A 19,321-nucleotide genomic window follows, 5' to 3' on the forward strand; every position below is an offset into this window, starting at 1 on the left:
GAGTAGGAAGCTGTAGAAGCAGCAGAAGCTGAAGCAGTCAGTACCTAATCATACAGTATGGCTGTATTACCTGATCATACAGTATGACTGTATTACATTATGACAACTTGCGGCATCAATTGCTTCATGTCAATGAAGCAATATTTGGTACCTACAGTGAGAGAGAGGAGACGTCTGGTGCGAGCAGAAAACGGAGGAGGTATACGACCATGATTATTTAAAGTTTGGATTTTCATCGATTGGTCCTGACGATGCTCCCCTGCCAGGCTATAAAGTGCTCATCCCCTTCAGCTCAACATGCCTGTGTGAGTGCGGCTTTTCCGCATTGACCCTGATTAAAAGCACCATACTGGTCAAGACTGCAGGAGGATGATCTGCATTCATCAAATGGTAAATGGTAAATGGCCTGCATTTATATAGCGCTTTTATCCAAAGCGCTTTACAATCAGTAGGTACATTCACCCATTCCTACACCGATGGTGGCAAGCTGCCACGCAGGGTGCTGGCACACCATCAGGAGCAATTTGGGGTTCAGTAACTTTCCCAAGGACACTTCGACATGCAGACTTGGAGGAGCCGGGAATCGAACCACCGACCTCTTTCACCCAAAGCGATTAGTGACGACCCGCTCTACCTCCTGAGCTACAGCCGCCCCTCTATACCCTATATTCATCACCCGTCTATACGTGCATCAAAGGCAGACTCATTGTTGCCACTAAAGTAGGGCTGAACAAATTAACCAGGCAAAATTGACCTGATTATTTCTGCGACTCCGCGAGCACACATGCACTGTAAAGAGGTCGGGGGCGCACCATGTCTATATGTTCTCTGAGGGGAGGCTCACTCTCCCACACTTTGAAAAGCCCTGGTTTAGACCATTTTGAAGAGAAAAAAAAACTATAATTCTCTTGTTCCAGCTTCTTAATGTAAATATTTTCTGGTTTCTTTAGTCTCTGACAGCAAACTGATTATATTTGGGTTGTGGACTGTTGGGCAGGACAAAAGAAGACATTTGAGGATGCCATCTTGGGGAAAAAGCGATCAACATTTTTCACCAGTTTGTGACATTTTATAGACCAAATGTCTAATCAGTCGAGAAAATAATCAACAGATAATCAATAATGAAAATAATCATTAGTTGTCGCCCTAGTATGAGCTGTGTTCTTTGCTGAATATTACATGTTTGTGTATGGCCCATGTTCTGCTTTTCTACCAAGTTTTGTGCAAATCCGTTCATAACTTTTTGAGATATCATGCTGACAAACAGACAAACAAACAGACAAACGGGGTGAAAACACAACCTCTCAGCTGACTCTGTAGGCAGAGGTAATGAACTGTGCATGACGTAGCTAAGTGTTAGTGCTGCTGACTGTGGGAGGTGGGCAGGACTCTGTAGGCAGAGGTAATGAACTGTGTATGACCTAGCTAAGTGTTAGTGCTGCTGACTGTGGGAGGTGGGCAGGACTCTGTAGGCAGAGGTAATGAACTGTGTATGACCTAGCTAAGTGTTAGTGCTGCTGACTGTGGGAGGTGTGCAGGACTCTGTAGGCAGAGGTAATGAACTGTGTATGACCTAGCTGAGTGTTAGTGCTGCTGACTGTGGGAGGTGTGCAGGACTCTGTAGGCAGAGGTAATGAACTGTGTATGACCTAGCTAAGTGTTAGTGCTGCTGACTGTGGGAGGTGGGCAGGACTCTGTAGGCAGAGGTAATGAACTGTGTATGACCTAGCTAAGTGTTAGTGCTGCTGACTGTGGGAGGTGTGCAGGACTCTGTAGGCAGAGGTAATGAACTGTGTATGACCTAGCTGAGTGTTAGTGCTGCTGACTGTGGGAGGTGTGCAGGACTCTGTAGGCAGAGGTAATGAAGTGTGTATGACCTAGCTGAGTGTTAGTGCTGCTGACTGTGGGAGGTGTGCAGGACTCTGTAGGCAGAGGTAATGAACTGTGTATGACCTAGCTGAGTGTTAGTGCTGCTGACTGTGGGAGGTGTGCAGGACTCTGTAGGCAGAGGTAATGAAGTGTGTATGACCTAGCTAAGTGTTAGTGCTGCTGACTGTGGGAGGTGGGCAGGACTCTGTAGGCAGAGGTAATGAACTGTGTATGACCTAGCTGAGTGTTAGTGCTGCTGACTGTGGGAGGTGGGCAGGACTCTGTAGGCAGAGGCAATGAACTGTGTATGACCTAGCTAAGTGTTAGTGCTGCTGACTGTGGGAGGTGGGCAGCACTCACAGTCAGCAGCTCTTCACTCTGTTTCAGGGTCTCTCTCATCTCCTGGAACTGGAACTGCAGCACACTGTGGGCGTGTCTCTCCCGCTCATACTCCTGCAAGGACAGAAACGACAACGGACAATGTATTAAACCGTTTGCACCAACCAGATCCTGATAATAATCATACTAATACTACTACTACTAATACTACTACTAATAATAATAAGTATTGTAATTATAATAATTATGTGCTCCGCAGCGCAACCGGAAAGCTTTGAATGACTTGGCTGAGACCAACAGTAAAGTGACAAGAATTCAGTGAAACGGACTGAACTGCAGGCTGTTTTTACCCAGAGCAGAGAGGAGAGGACAGGAGGGATCGTGTAGGGCAGTAGTTCTCAAACCTTCAGTTCCCCCTTTCCCTGATTTCTGAATCAAAGTACCCCCTTTAGCAGACTACAGCATTTTGCTTAGAAAACTGAAAGAGAAAACTATGCAATGAATGAATGATAACCCACCTTTTGAAGAATATAACATCACAAAATAAGAGTTGGGGTCAAAGAGTTGCAATTAGTGCCTCCTGAGCAGATTTATTTTAATGTTTTATTAATTTTCATTATTTATTCTTACATTTTTCCATTTTCCCCTTTCTCTCAAGTACCCCCTGTAGTAGCTCCACGTACCCATAGGGTTACACGTACCCCAGTTTGGGAACCACTGGTGTAGAGGAATTGTGAGAATGTAAATAGTTCAGTATGTAGATCATGTGGAGCCCCCCATTAACCCCCCTCCCCCCACCCCACCCCACCCAACCCCAATATTGGTAACACTTGTGGGCACTTGGAAAAATGTTGTATATATTATATAGATATATAGATTCATTTTTTAAAGTAAATATCAAAGACATTCATTTTACTTTCTTCTTCTTTATGATTGATTACATTATAACTGTGTTATACTGCACTGCAAGACATTTTTGAGTACTTCTATGACTGTGCTGTTTCCATAGAGGTGCAGGACTTATCTATTGAGTGAAAAATGAGCCCACAGCGAGAAAAATAAGTCATGTGACAGGAGAGCAGAAAATGCCCAGAAACTGCTTGGGCTTCAGATGAACTGTAGCTGTGCAGACACACTTTTCTTTGTATCTATCTAAGCCCCGGGTGAGAACATAATACTAAGGTTAGTTTACATGTCTGCTGCTTCAGATATTCACTCTAGATAGATACTGTAGTGTATATACATACTAGATACTGTAGTGCAGTGATACTCAACTTGCGGCCCGCGGGCGCCCCCTGTGTGGCCCGCGATGGAATTGCAAAAAATATATATATATATTTTTTACAGTGCACCTGAACGCAACATGCAAGATACCCGCTGAATAAGTGTCCAAATGTTCATGTCATTCTAGCCAATACTCCACTTCTGTTATAGCATTTCAGTCTGGAATATGGAATATCTTTCAATAATCTATGATTTAGCTGCTAAATTGTCAAATACTGCCGTCTGCTTGCTACCCAGGCACTTATGTATGTACTTAACCTAACTAACTTAACCTAACTATCCGGTGTGCACAACATTGTCAGACTAAACTCTGGCTGACACCCCAAAAACCTACAATCCGCTACAGAAAAATGTATATTGTTTGTTTATTAACTGGCCCCTGGCCTTCTATCATTTCACGAAAGTGGCCCCCGGGCAAAGCAAGTTGAGTATCCCTGCTGTAGTGTATGCATACTAGATACTGTAGTGTATACACATACTAGATACTGTAGTGTATATACATACTAGATACTGTAGTGTATACATACTAGGGCATTCATGAGTCACGACTACTGACATTTTAGTAGTCATCGACTACTCTCAAAAAGTAGTTGACTAGTCACGGGAGATATATCCTATTTCTTTCACCAAATAAAAATAATCAATTCTGGTCGAAAAGGTCTCAAAAACAGACAGTAAAGGGTTAACTAATGTAGGCGGGACCAACCTGGGAGTATGTGAAATAGCAGAGTCCTGATTGGCTCTTAAACCCCAGCAACTTGTCTGAGCTAGAGATGCAGACCGTTTGACTGCAGTAACAACATAGACAAGAGTCTTTCCCTCTCTAAATATTCTTTTTATTTAACACGACATAATGTAGAATATAATTCAATTTATTTATATTGTTTATTCCTAAAACCACGGATGATTAGTCGACTAGTGGTTTTGATAGTCGACTAGTGGATTGAAACCCCTAATATATAGGCATGGGTCGATTTCCGGTTTTACCGGTTCGGTTCGGTATACGAGCCCAAACCGGTTTGATCACGTGCGAACCGAAAAAACCTTAATTTTTTTTTTTTTTTTTTTGCCAGTCCATTCTGATTGCACTATTGTTCGTATTAGCCTCTTCTCAAGTTGCACTAGTAGGCAAAAGTCTTATTTTCTTTATTATGTTGATGTTTGAAGAAAAGTTAAGCTGAATAGTTATGAGAAATAAAAACAGTGTGTTGTTACAGTTAAAAGGTTCTGCTTATTTGTATTCAGTGTTCGTGCTGGTTGGCAGCATACCAGCTTAGAGGTGCATTATCGCCACCAACTGCAGCCGCTTTGATACGTTTTTTTGGGGAATATCGAACCGGTTTCAAAATGTTCAAACCGACCCATGCCTAGGCCCTATATTGTGTGAATTTGTGAGTTTTGAAGTTTATAAGGCAGCTCAGCTGTAAGCCAATCCATTCTGATTGCACTGCTTGTGTTTTTATTAGCCTTTTCTCAAGTTGCACTATAGGCAGAAGTCTTATTTCATTTATTATTTTGATGTTTAGAAGAAAAGTTGAGCTGAATAGTTATGAGAAATAAATACAGGGTGTGTTTGTTACACAGGTGTCCTACTTCTTTTTATTCAGTATCATCGCTGGTTGACAATACCAGCTTAGAGGTGTATTATCGCTATCAGGTGGACTGAAGTTGCACTACAGACAATTATGGGCCACACTCGGGAGCCCTGCTTTAAAAAAAAAAAAATTAATTACAATTTTTTTTTTTTTTATTACAAAAAAAATCGGTATACCGGTTCGATCCGGTTTAGACGGCAATATCGAACCGGTTTTAAAATTTTCAAACCGACCCAGCCCTACTAATATAATACATGCAATGTTCTATCTACAAGTTTTGATACTACTTGGTACTTAGTTATTATTATTTATTATTTATGTGCCCAGTTGAGAACGGGTACCCTCCCTTTGGCTATTGAGGTTGGCAGGTTCAATTCTATTGCTGAGGAGGAGAGACTTTGTACTGTATGTGAATTAGGTGTTGTGGAAGATGAGTTTCATTTTTTGTTTCATTGTACGCTATATGAGGAACCAAGACTGTCTCTATTTCAGTTAATGCAAAATAAGAAACCGGAACTATTTTGGTCAGGAGATGATGCGAAGTTGGAATGGTTATTCAGAGATGATGTCTTCAGTTTGGCCAGGTTTATTGGGAGGGCTTGGAAACTCAGAATGGAGAAGTTGTTCACCTGAATATATAACTCTGTCTTGTCTTGTTTATGTTTGAGCGTTTTTGTAGCTTGTTTGTTGATTTGTTTGTATTGTTGAACTTGAATGATTTGTGTCTTGTAAGCCCAGGCCATGAATATGGTGCATGACACAGAAATAAATATCTATCTATCTATCTATCTATCTATTGCGGTGGATACCTTAAAGGTATCGAGTACCGATACCCTTTCGATCTGACAGGCCGAGCCCTTTGACCCCTGACCTTGCTCTTGCCGTCGTACTCGCGCCGCGTCTCCCACAGAGACTCCTCCATCTCGATGAGCTCCTCCTTCAGCGTGTCCACCTGGTACATCAGGTTGGACTTCTCGTTGTGCAGCTGGGCGTTCGACACCATGGCCTTCCGGTACTTCTCCTCCGACTCCGCCAGGGAATCCTGTCAGGGAGATCAGTTCTTATTGAGCATTTATACATTAGGTGTAGTTTTCAATGTCGCAGATTGAGGGAATATTGTACTGTTATATGAGATGAATGAAGGCGAAGAAGTCAGGGTTCCTACTTCCTACACATTTTCAATTAAAAGTTTCCATGTTTTTTCCAGACCTTGATTTGTTTTGAAGATTGTGTCTGGTGTTCAAAAGGATTTACTCAGATAGACATCTTGCCCTTGTTAACTAGGTCATATCAGTGTATAGATGAAGATTGTTCTTCACAGCGACAAATATCAGAATATGTGAGATGATTGGCGTAGGGTTCCTACACAGTTTCCATTTTAAAATTCCATATTTTTCCAGACAGACCCTAGCCTGGTATCCAGCGGCAGCCCCAATGAATCCTTCATTAGGGTCTGGACACAAGCCTATCCACCACTGATTTGGTGACATATTTTCAGCTTCACCTCTTGCCTTACACTTTTGTTTGCTACTTACACTGGCAACCATGTAAAACGTTGACGTAAGCTGATGGGCTTATTGGAAAGAGCGTGACTCCAATTGGTTCCTCACAGTGGCATTTTGAGCCCGCTGCAGCAGGCAGTTGGTTTAGCTAACGCAGCTAACATCTAGCTATTTAACAGACCCATGTGAAGAGAGTGCCGACAACTGCGACTCATATGAGGCTGGATACCAGGCTAGGCAGACCCCATGTTCTTGACTGGATTTGATTTAGGTGATTTTTCTGAACATTATTCATCACATGAACAAAAACTGTGGACTCAAAGTGGGTCTACAACAACATAAAAGCTATAATTATGTGTGTATCGGACCAAACCATAACGTTTCCCATACTTTTCCTGCCATTGTTTTTCAAAGTTCCCAAACTATTCAAGACCTGGAAATGATCAAATTAATTTCTAATACTTTCATAGTAGAGTAGTCGTATACAGGTAGGTAGTAAACTAATACCTTTATTTCTCTGATGGAAGCCTCTGTCTCCACTGAGAAGGACGTGTCACAGCTTCCTCTGCGGGACGAAGCCCCGCCCAGTGAGGCGAGCGTGGCGGCCGACAGCGTCGATGCCGTCCTGGAGGCCTGACAGGAAGAACCAACCAACCAATCATCACACAGCATTACTCTTAACAAACACACACATTTTAAATGCTCTATTTTAAGCTACTGAATTATGATTCACCCAAGATTGACCCACAGTATTACACACCAGAAATGGGAGAATAACCAATATTACTAATATATTATGGTAAAAAACGGTTATGACACCGTCGCAAATTGTTATTAGCATAATCTTTCCCAAAAAGAGGAGGCGCTCTAATAAATGTATTCATGTTACTGACTGAGTTAGTGTTTTGGACATTTTTTCCTCTGGGAATGCAGGTAAACTAACACTAAATTTGGTGTAAATATAAATGGCTGACTAAATTCTTGCTGCTATCAAATATTATCATATCATACTGCAGTATTAGTTTGTAGTCCATGTCTGAAGGAGATCTGCTTACTTTATCCACAAAATCCCTGTCAGGCCTCTCCTCCACCTGGGGAAAAAACAAACAGATTTGATTGATTGATTGATTGATTGTCTGATCAATGTTTTATCACCACAGACACAAAAGGGAAAGACAGCCACTGCTATGGCCTTCACTGCTATGGTGAGGGAAAGTTCTCTGATGAAAGAATGCACTTAAAAAACAAACTCACAATCAGACGGGAAACGTACTGTACACACATTCTTTACTTAAGTAGAAGTACAGTTACTTGTGTAAAAAAGACTGGTAAAAGTAGAAGTACTGATTCAACGTGTTTACTCAATTAAAAGTAAAAAAGTAGAGGCTCTGAAATGTAATAAAGTATAAAAGTAAAAAAGTATTTCTACCGGGTGTTTCTGTGCAAAGCTAACTGAAACTCACATCATATTAATATAATTCAAAGACTATTAAACTTAAAAGAAAGGTTTTTCCACAAAAAAGGTGCACATAATGCATGAAAGCTGAGAGAGCACGAGACGAGAGACAAACGTTACATTGTTTTTGTCTGTCGTGCATTAAAACTAAAGTAACTAGCCTGTTTTGAAAATCTAAGGAGTAGAAAGTAGGGAGTAAATGCAAAAAGTTGTCAGAAAAAGAAATACTCAGATACCTGAAAATACTACTTAAGTACAATAACAAATTATTTGTACACCGAAGCCATTTTCTTCAGGCTGTGCTCTCTCTTCCCTCAGTATCATCAGTTAGTATCATCCACTGCAGGCGCCGGCTGTGTTTACATGCGTTTCTTAGCTCTGGACACGTGTGTAAACAGTCGAACCAGACCAGAAGAAACTGGTTCAGCTCATTAAAGGTTCATATAAACAGCTTAAAGATCCATTGCAATGATTTCAAGTCAGTCAGCAAAAGCTTGATGTTGATTTCTAACATAATGGGCATCATTTTGTTGAGTTTCAGATGCTTAGATTCAGAGAGTTGAGCCATTATCACCCAATTAACACCTGATTTGATTCTTTTGACACGCAGACGGAAAGATTTCCAAATTTCCACAATGCCGACAGACCACAGTTAACATAATTTCCACAATGCAGACACCCAAATAAGACCCAAACTGGAGTGTACCCAGTAGAGTTACAGTAGCTACTCCGTGCATGGTAACACTGTCTCACCCATTCTTCTTCCTGCCACACACTTAGTTTCAACTGGCTGAACCTTTTCTTAGGAAGCTTCCTCTACTGCTGCAATGTAGAAAAACAGCCACCGGGGGGCAGGAGAGGCTGAACAGATATGGATGATAGCAACACCTTGGAGACTGAGGGCCATTTCTTATGCCCAAGTGCAAGTGCAAGGACAAGTCGTTGCTGGTTTCTAGCACTCAAAGGCTCCCTTTTTTCTTTGAATTACCACTGGGTCAGTGAAACACATCCTTTGATGTACTGACCAAGTGGTACCGTAAATTTCGGACTATAAGCCGCGGCTTTTTCCCCGTTTTTTGGCCCTGCGGCTTATATAAGGGTGCGGGTTATCTATGGATTTTTTCAGAAAAAAATAAATAAATAAATAAAATAATCTCTTCTTTAGCACTCTTTCTAACTATAAATCCACTTCTGTTTTAATTTCCTCTCTTGCCCTCTTTTCACCACACCGCGGACACTGTGTGCACTGTAAAAAAAAACACAGGTGGTGTTGTGTTATGTTGTTTTGTTGAAATGTTAATAAATGGGAGCTTCCTCAAACAGCCATCTCTTTCCCGACAATCCCCTCTGTGCATGAACCCTTACATATGGTAATTAAACATTAAAACACAATTAAAAAAAAAAAAAAAAAAAAAACATTAAAACACCTGCGGCTTATAGTCCGGTGCGGCTTATATATGTAACAAACAGGCAATTTTGCTGCTGCGGCTTATACTCCGGTGCGGCTTATAGTGCGGAAATTACGGTAATTAAAAGAAAAAAAGGGAGATTTTGAGTGCCAGAAACTAGCAAAGAAAGAAAGCCCTTGCACTAGCACGTAAGATATGGCCCTGATAGTATACCTCTTTTTCTTGGAAACATATAGGAGAATAATATTCCTCCTGGCGTAATTTATATGAATATGAATACAGTAAATTAAAGAACACAAGTTTGGGGGTGATGAGGCCTGAAAGCACGGGCTGCAGGTGAGAAGAGTGACCCAGGAAGAGCGCTCACCACTGGGCTGGCTCGAGCCGAACTGGCCCTGGAGGAGGCCCGAGAGCTGGAGCCCAGAAAACCACTGTAGTCTGAAGGCTGCACGAAGGAAGGAAGGAAGGCAGGAAGGAAGCAAGGAAGGAAGGAAGGAAGGAAGCAAGGAAGGAAGGAAGGAAGCAAGGAAGGGACAAAAACAGAGAGAGAGGGAACGGTTAAAAAAAAGAGAAGAAAGTGTCAGTGTTGTAAGCTGTTGGCAATTTATAAAGTTGGGGGGAGAGAAAAACAACATTCAGCAAGCAGACAAGAAAAGAGAAAAATAAAGGGGCAGTTCACTGTTTTACATGAGTCATCCATGCTACTCACCAACCCCCATCATACACACACACACACACACACACACACACACACACACACACACACACACACACACACACACACACACACACGCACTAAACTCAGACACATATACTCCATGCTCTATAGACTACCTCCAGTAGATAGTGTTTTTCCAACCACAATTCACATTTAATTAACTCCCTTTTTCCTCAAGCCTCATACCAACTAGCTGCTTTACACGGTGCAGCTGGAAGACGCACAGACAAGTTCACAGTGAGCCTTTCCTGCCATCCTGAGTGAGTTCAGGATCTAAAAGCACAGCGAGGTGCTCTGCTGACAGGACCATCAACAGAGGGACAGGCAGAGGAGTGGACGGCACTGTCAGGGGAAACACAAACGACCCATACAATGTTTATGTTCATATATGTTTTTATGGTAATAGATGGTTCAGTTAAAGTGAGTTAAAGAGTTAAAGTTTCACTTTGGTACTGTATAACATGGTTAGTTTCCATGCAATCTGAGAACCCATCGGTTAATTTTTTTTTTCTCTCTCTAACCTCTGGGGGCAGCCCCCTCTCAATGTGGTGCAACAGGAATTCAAGAAGCGCGGTCGGCAGCGGAAGAAAATCCCTTTCCGCTCCCTGCAAGCTCTGCCATTGGCTCCAACCGACCGGCTCCGCCCATTAATGGATTTATTTTCCGCTCGCTGCGTGTCGCTCTCAAATCCGTCCGTCTATGAAACAACAATAACAACTCTAGCTCGTTGCTAGTAGCAAGTAGCAACTTGCTATACGCTGAAAATGGTAAGTGTTGACTACACACCGGTCACATCCACTTCATTTTGATTGGGTAAAGCGCAGCATGCGTGCGAGAGCTGTTACATCCCTTTTGACAGAGCCTGCCGACAGATTTTCGATGCAAGTCGAAAGTTTGTCTCGAGAGATTAGTTTCCATGTAAATGCAAGTATATAGCGACGTCAGTGGCACTGCATACAGTATGGCCAGGCCATACTGTATGCAGTGCATCCTAATCCTAATCTACTCCAATTCATTTTCGGGGCCTCGACTAAAATAATAGTTCTGAGTATAAATCAACTATTGTGATTAGTAAGTAAGTAAATAAGTATATAAATAAATAAATAAATAAAAGAAAATCTGATTTTAACTCATTGAGTGCCATGGACGTCTTTCGACGTCCAATTAAATAGTGATGTAGAGTGCCACGGACGTCTTTCGACGTCCAATGCGTTTTTTGACGGTGGGACGTCGATCAAAGCCTTCCGCAGCTCCTGTACAACTATTGTAGCTATTGGAGGTCTATAACCTATTTTACAGAACCCTTAGGTGGCGACAGTGCTCTCCAGGTTAACAGAAAGGCAGAGAAAAACAGAGAATAAGTCGTTGGGGAAACGGAAATCGCATCGCATCCGTATGCATCGATATGCATGAAGCGTTTTAACGTCAGATGTGCCTGCAGCAGTCAATCTGCTCCCACAATTGAGCTCCTCCATGTCCGCTGCAACAGCCGATTCGCATGATCAGCCGTGGAGACGTTATTATTCTCAACTGGAAGCATAGGAGCCGGTGACAAACACACGCGGAAAAAGCTAGATGTCGCGCACCCTTCACAGTGCAGAGCAAACTCAGCACAGAGCCACCTCCCATACAGGAGGAGTGTGCAGTTGAGGCGAGGCGGGGCGGGGGGGGGGGGGGGGGGCACGCAGAGCAGCACACAGCCACACAACACCCAGACAGACCCAGGCAGCAGCAGGACATGGTTGGCAAACGCAAGCCAGAATATCCGATGCCCACCAGCAGCAAGAAGCTGCAACCAGCAGCGCACGCAGGGGCCAGCGCTGCTGGTTGCAGCTAAAAATATTATTCTGCCAAACAAAATTCCCTGGCTTTCACTGTTTTATTGAAGGAAATTATTTTTGAGGTGTGACTACATCAGAAAATTAGCTTCAGAGTCAGTGATGTGTTTGAAATGTTTAATTTCACAAAAGAGCCATTATCTCAGCTTCTAGAAAAAAACTGCTATTTTTTGTTAAATCAAGCTATCTTCTCCGGCTGATAACTAAAGAAGGGAAAATGATATCAATAAACCTGTTTTTGCTGATGATAGAAAAGAGTCTCATCGTTCTTTTTGCGTGTTCATTGTTTACATAGTAATATCACACAATATTCTGTGGGCCTCGAGAAATCACTGAAAAAAGCTCTGAAACTCTGGCACTGGGAGCGTATATCAAGGTGTGTATATATATATATACACATACACATATATAGGCATTTTTACCCTATTAGGAAAAACAACATCATGGGTTATCTACAGCAGTGGTTCTCAAATGGGGGTCCGTGGCACTTTGCCAGGGGGTCCGCGAAAAGTTTTCAAGTAATTTTCTTTATTTTTTATTAAAAAATAAAATGCTACATGTTAATTATTCCTTCTCAAACTACTTCCTACATGGTGCTAGTCTATCAAAATATCTTGGCTGTCATTGATTGTGTTGCATAGTACGTAATGACGTAATGTAAATGTAATGTAATAAAAAAAAATATATATATTTTTTTTTGTTGCAAAATCTTCATAGTTCAACGAAAATAGTTTATGCTTTAAAGCTAAAATGGTTCATGGATTACATTCTAATAACAAACCTATCAAAATAAAAGTCAAGCACGTTACCGTGGAAACAATTAAGCTTAGCCAAAAATCACAAATCAGAATGAGGGGGTCCCCGGTATATTTTCTATCTTGTAAGGGGTCCTTGGCTGAAAAACATTTGAGAACCTCTGATCTACAGTGTCCAATGACAATGCAGTCCACTATTCTTTCTTTCCTTATACACAGCAAAAAACTATCTTGACAGGCCATTTAATCTGCTGTTGAATCTTACATGTTGCTTTTCTTCAAATAAATGTCACATTTTGGCCAATGGGCTGAGATCATTTCACTTGTTTGTTGTTTCCAAATCCACAAATTAGTTACAATCTAGCAAGAGGTGAAATTCTCTCGTATAAAAATAAAAAATAAAAACAAAAATCTAAATTTGTGTCTCATCCCTGAACTAAACGACCTGCTAAGATGTATTTTTTTTTTTTTGCATTGGAGGTGGCAGGAAATCCTCCACACAGTAGATGCTGCAAGGGCATGCCAAGCACCAACCCCCCCCCTACCCCCGGAGTAGTTTTGGGGGGTCGGAGGGGTATGTGGGGGTGGGTGCGCGGAGCGGAGCGGGCGGCTTCTTACGCCGCGGGCAGTGGAGCCGCTTAAACGTCTGCTGCTGGAGAAAACAGCCTCCTCACACACAGAGCCCTGTGGAGGGAGGGAAGACACACACGCATGCACACAAAATACATATACGCACGCACACACACACACACACACACACACACACACACACACACACACACACACACACACACACACACACACACACACACACACTCATATGAAGCATCAGCCATCAGCTCGTACATGCTGCTATATGCGACGGCATGCATTCTAGAGCTGCAACCATTAGTCCATTAACTGATTAGTCGATCAACAGAAAATTAATGGCCAACTATTTATTTTGTAATCGATTCATCGCTTAGACTCATTTTTATAAAAAAAAAATCCCTCGTTCCACCTTCTTAAATGTGAATATTATATCTAGTTTCTTCTAGTCTCATTTTGAGATCAACATTTGTGACATTTCATAGACCAAACGCAGGGCCGATCCTGGCCATTTGGGTGCCCTAAGCGTAATTGTTCTGTGGTGCCCCCCCCCCCCCGTAAAACTTTCAATAACTGTCAAACGAAAGACTGCAAAATCATTAATTATGAACGATACTAGTGTATCTCACATTTCATTACATGTGGGAAACAAACAATTGTTAGAATTACTGTACATGTCAGCAAACAAGTGATTGTTAAACTGTACATGCAAGCAGGGGCGGACTGGGATCATAATTCAGGCCGGGCATTAGATACCAAGCAGGCCAGGCCGATACAGGCCGACGTGCGTGCCGGCGTCCGAAGGGCGGCGGCGAAAAATTTGGGCTGTTTGAAGCCCAATTTGGGCCGTTTGAAGCCAGATTTGGGCTGTTTGAAGCCAGATTTGGACCGTCTGAAGCCCGATTTGGGCCAGTTGAAGCCAGATTTGGGCCAGTTGAAGCCAGATTTGGGCCGGTTGAAGCCAGATTTGGGCCGCTTGAAGCCCAATTTGGGCCGAGTCCAATTTTACAATGAGATGCACCCTGAATAAAGTAATAAAACCACTAGTAAACCAGTAGGCGGCGCCTGGCCTGCTGTTCAGTGAGGGCACCAAAAAAAAAAAAAAAAAAAAAAAAAATTTTTTGGTGCCCTCAGTCACGTGATGCCCTACGCAGTCTGCGTACTCTGCGTAATGGGTTGGAGCGGGCCTGACCAAACGACTAATCAATTGCTCGAGAAAATAATTGACAGACTAATCGATGATAATGAAAAAATTTGTTAGTTGCAGCCCTAAATGACACACATACATGTCAGCACATACTGTATGTATGAAAATCGCCAGGCACATGCCAACTTTTAGCTCCAACACACGGATATACGCAAAAACACACACACACATGCGCACACACTTACACACACACACACACACAATTTTCTCCTGGAGGCAACTGGTTTGTGCGTTTCGATTGGCTGTCCCCTGCAGCAGTTCCTGATGATTGTATGCCAATTTACCCACAGGAAGCAGGAAGTAAACAGCATGTTGTGCTAACAGGAGGCTAAACAGAGACACCAGGCAGGCACAGTGGCTTTCCCATGCTCAGTAATGATGATGACTAAACTCAAACCATACAGTAATACATCTACTAGCAGCAATGCCAAGATGATTGCAGGCACAACACCCAGCTATGAAATAGGAATAACAACATTGAGTCTAGCAGACGGCCACAATGGGATTTAACATGACACGTTAAAGGAATACAACAAGGTTCTGGGCATTTGACCTGTTGGTCAACTTAGCTTCTAAAAGACACCAAAATAATCCATGTGTCGTTGGTAGATCGTTGGCTCCGGTGTGCTATGCCAACTCTTTAGCATACATGATACTGATTGATGATAGGCTCCATGGGCTCCAATTTAGCATATACTATATTGAAGTGTTAGCATGCATGCAACCTATCATCGGATAGGGCTGGTGTTTTTTTTACTTGCATTGCTTACCGTCAACAAATCCTATGAAAGTAACAAAATCAACAATGAGCTTGCTCTACTCCCGTTAATTTCTGATTTCCCACGTACCATTTTTAGTCGTCAACCCGGAAGTCATTGGCTCCAATTGTAAGCTATGAAAGCTCCAATGGAACTGGCAGCACTAACAGGTTCCATTTCAAAAGGATTTGAATCCGCACAGCAGCAGTACAACACAGACGCATTTCAGCCTGTGCCTTTCTTCAGTGTTAAATGAGAGAATGGGTGTGACGCCATATATAAGGAGGCAAAACCAGGGAACGCATCCAGCTGGCACAGATCAATAATTAGGCAATCAGAATACATAGAAATACAAAAAATTAAATATCATAATATGGAGATGGCATATATGAGAACCAGTAACCCAAAAATGCCAGAAGAAGCAGCCAACATAAATAAATTCTACATATGAAATAAGCAGCCGCCTGCTATTGGTCTGCGATCGGCAAGCTGTGCAATCACTGGACAGGCGATCTGTCAATCACCCCCTTTTCTATTATCAATTTTACTCCAAACGGGCGAGTTATATAAAAAATGACCCCTCTACAGTTGTTATGAAAAGGTGAAATTAGCTATATAGACCAAAACCGTGTTTTGCCCCCGACTGGAAAGATGTTTAATCCTGTTACAAAGTCGGGCATTTTAACATGGGGGGAATGCCTACCGCCCCTGACGCCTAGTGGCCATTCGAGGAACTACAGCTTTTCAATTCACTTCCGTGTCATCAGAGGAAAGCCGGGGGGACTGGCCACTGGTGTTAACATGGATGATGGGCTCCATGGTAACACTTTAGCATAGTACACTATGTTGAGTGATAGTAGGCGTGCTAGCGTATGCTAAAGTGGAGCACTGGAGCCAACGATTCCCGGTAGGTCCGGTATGATTTTGGTTTGAGTGGCCCAATCTTCCAAAAACACGTTATGTTCCTTTAAGAGAAGTATTCACCCATCGACTGGGTCAATACACTGGCTCCCTGTTGATGGACGCAGTGACAGCAGCTTCACAGCTGTCAGAATTTCGACATAGGCATGTACACATGTCCACATGCCTATGTCTGACAATGACATATGATAGACAATGCTACACAGATCACAGGCGATGGTAATCCAAAATGCACTTGTTGATTTATGCATATCTGCTCTGCAACTTTCTCTTTAGCAGCACAGCCTTTCAGTCTATCCATCTATCCTTCATCTACATCAGCCCTCCATCCAGTGGATCAAACTCCAACAGTCAAAATTCCATTTATCAACCCCTCTATATCCATACATCTATACACACACATCTAAATAGCATAGCCGCACATTTACACATCTACCATTGGGCTTTCTTGTGTTTTTAATCCTCTGCCATTTTGAATCTTATATGGCGTGTTACGGATCGCCCTTGCCAGCTTAGATATGATAAATGTTTTTGTCCATTTTCTTTGGCTGTTTGTCAATTGATCTGTGGTCTGCTCGTATAAAGGGTATATAGAGGACGCCTTTTTGTCTATACGGACGGGGCTGTGGTCGGGAGCTCAGAAGATGGCCGCTGCGGTTTATGTTTTTGTCTTGCACTGTTCATAATTTTTTGTCTTGTCCCATGTTCATGGGACTCTCTGAACCTGTGAGGATGTAATGAAGCCCTCGATCACATACAGTACCCAACCGTCGGAGCTGGCCGGGTGTCGGGACGCTCCTGGAGACCGCATCAGCTAACAAGGTGAGCAGCCTGCTTCAATCAACAAACAGCCTGTTCATTGTTTTCTTTTCCTCATGTTATCAGATCATATGCCAGTCAACCCCTAGACACTATAGAATACGGGCCTGAATTGGATTTGAGAATATGACGCCGATCCGTAACATGGGGACTAATATGTTCAGTCATGTATGCTTTTTAATTTTGTCAAATAAAATGAAGTAACTAAGTAACCCCACTTCTATCCATCATCCATCCATCCATCCATCATCTACTAGTCTAGATCTCTCTAGTCTACAGTATCTATTTATCTATTCCACTCAACATGAGAGTCTACATAAGAGCATGTGGTGATGATGAGAGAGAGACCAACCCTGTGGCTGTGGGAGCGAGGGCCGTCGCTATAGAGCATGGAGGGCTACAGACACAGCAGAGGAAGACAAAATAACAGTTCTGCAAGTACACAACACACAGTTCCACTCAATATTAAGAGCTACAGCCTTGTATTCAGATCCTACCTGTACAGTATATGACATAACATTACAATGTCAGAAAAACAACTTAAAATGGATACTGGAGAAGGTAATATTAAGGAAAGAAGCCAAGAAAAACAAAAAAGGTGTTTTGATGATGATGATTTGACTGAGCTGGGGAAGTTGGTTGAGGAGAACGAACACAGGATGATGGCAAACGTTTGTAAAAGAGGGGGAATTGGGCAGGAAGTGGAGGAATAGCTTGTTTGAAAGGATCAAACTGACATAAGTCTTATTCTATTTTATTTTATTACAAAAGAAAACAAGAACATACACACTTAGAAAAACTGAAGAAAAGCGAACTGGTGATGGTCTACTGAACATGTTTTCTGCTTGTTGTCACTTTTGTACCTTTATGTAAATATGTGAATTCTCTTTTTGCATCAGTCAGCCTCTTTTGGATTTCCTTTTTTCTTTCCTTTTTTTTAAATCAGTGTGCACGTTCTTGTTGCCTTCTTTTGGTTTATGATTTTTGAGCCCATGAACATGAAAACAATTGTCCTAAATTGTAGGACTACCTGACAACTGTGATTCATATGGGGCTGGATACCAGGCTACCTGTCACGGTCAATTACACGTCAATCTCATTATTTTGCCCACTTAATTGTGATTTGTAGGCGAGGCCATGAAAACTGCCACTGTGGCTAATTCACTAAAACACCAACACCAACTCCCCCAAATTGTTCATCAGCGCTGCAAGACAGATATTTTTGTCAGCAAGCCAGGAAGCAACAGAGGGGGGTTTCCATCTCAAATCTGAACTCCAGTTACAGTATAAAAGGGACTTTTGGTGCATTGCTCCGACAGCTGAAGCAGTAATTTGCACTTGCAGTTGGTGATAATGCAGCTGGTTGCTTGCTCACCACTATTTTCAAGGGCTTGTTTGCAACTTGATTTCTTCGTGGATAAATTGCCAACAAAGGTGCAAGAAATGTAAATGTAATTCTAGTGAATGTAGAGTAGACAGTCAGATTAGACAAGAGCTCCTCAAAGTGGGGTCCGGGGAGGCCCAGGGGTCCTTGAAGGGGTTCCAGCAAAAAGGGGAATAATTGATTTTCACTATAATTCTATACATAAGTAACACATTGACAGAATGTATGACTAGTTTGGTCATGCGTTTCATACACGTTCTGTATTAAAACATGTAAAAGCAAAAATCTTATCAGATGGGGGACCCTGGGACAGAATCTTATCAGATGGGGCTCTGTAGGTCTAATTTGTGTCAGTTAGGGGTTCTTGTCGTGGAAAAGTCTGAGAACCACTAGATTAGATTAGGTGACCGGTTGGCTCGGTCACCTCACCGGTAGGTGACCGGTTGGCTCGGTTGGAAGTGCCTTGCTCAAAGGGTGAAGGAAGGATGGAGGGTTAGGAGGAGGGGGAGAGCGGGGATGGGGTGAGATGAGAGAGGGACACACCCGTGCATTCTGAGTGGAGTTATGGTGTCTGAGAGAAGGAAGACTGCTGGTGCTGCAGTGAAGGTCCGAAGAGTAGGTTCCCTATGGAGTGATGATGAGAGAGAGAGAGGGGGGGATGAAGAGGTACGAACAGAGAGAGTGAGAGAGAGAGGATGGACAGAAAGAGAGAGACCGATAACACAGAGGGGTGAAGAGGGACAAAGAGAAACAGAGTAGGGCTGCAAGTAGCGATTATTTTCATGATCCATTAATTAATTAATGAATCTGTCGATTATTTTCTCGACTAACTGATTAGTGGTTTGGTCTCTATAAAATGTCACAAAACAATGAAAAACG

General features: G+C 42.4%; 1 protein-coding gene across 1 annotated transcript in view; it reads right to left on the minus strand.

Moving 5' to 3' along the window:
• Positions 1 to 19,321, minus strand: part of lrrfip1b (leucine rich repeat (in FLII) interacting protein 1b) — an 85,757-nt gene that overhangs the window by 11,403 nt on the left and 55,033 nt on the right. The window contains exons 7-11 of the mRNA XM_083633703.1: positions 9,822 to 9,899; positions 7,645 to 7,680; positions 7,097 to 7,222; positions 5,959 to 6,129; positions 2,230 to 2,322 (exon numbers count right to left, since the gene is read on the minus strand). Coding sequence (XP_083489829.1) covers positions 2,230 to 2,322; positions 5,959 to 6,129; positions 7,097 to 7,222; positions 7,645 to 7,680; positions 9,822 to 9,899 — 504 coding nt within the window. The remainder of the gene's footprint in view (positions 1 to 2,229; positions 2,323 to 5,958; positions 6,130 to 7,096; positions 7,223 to 7,644; positions 7,681 to 9,821; positions 9,900 to 19,321) is intronic.

This window comes from Poromitra crassiceps (assembly GCF_964638095.1).
Source record: "Poromitra crassiceps genome assembly, chromosome: 3".
In the NCBI taxonomy this organism is placed as follows: Eukaryota; Metazoa; Chordata; class Actinopteri; order Beryciformes; family Melamphaidae; genus Poromitra; species Poromitra crassiceps.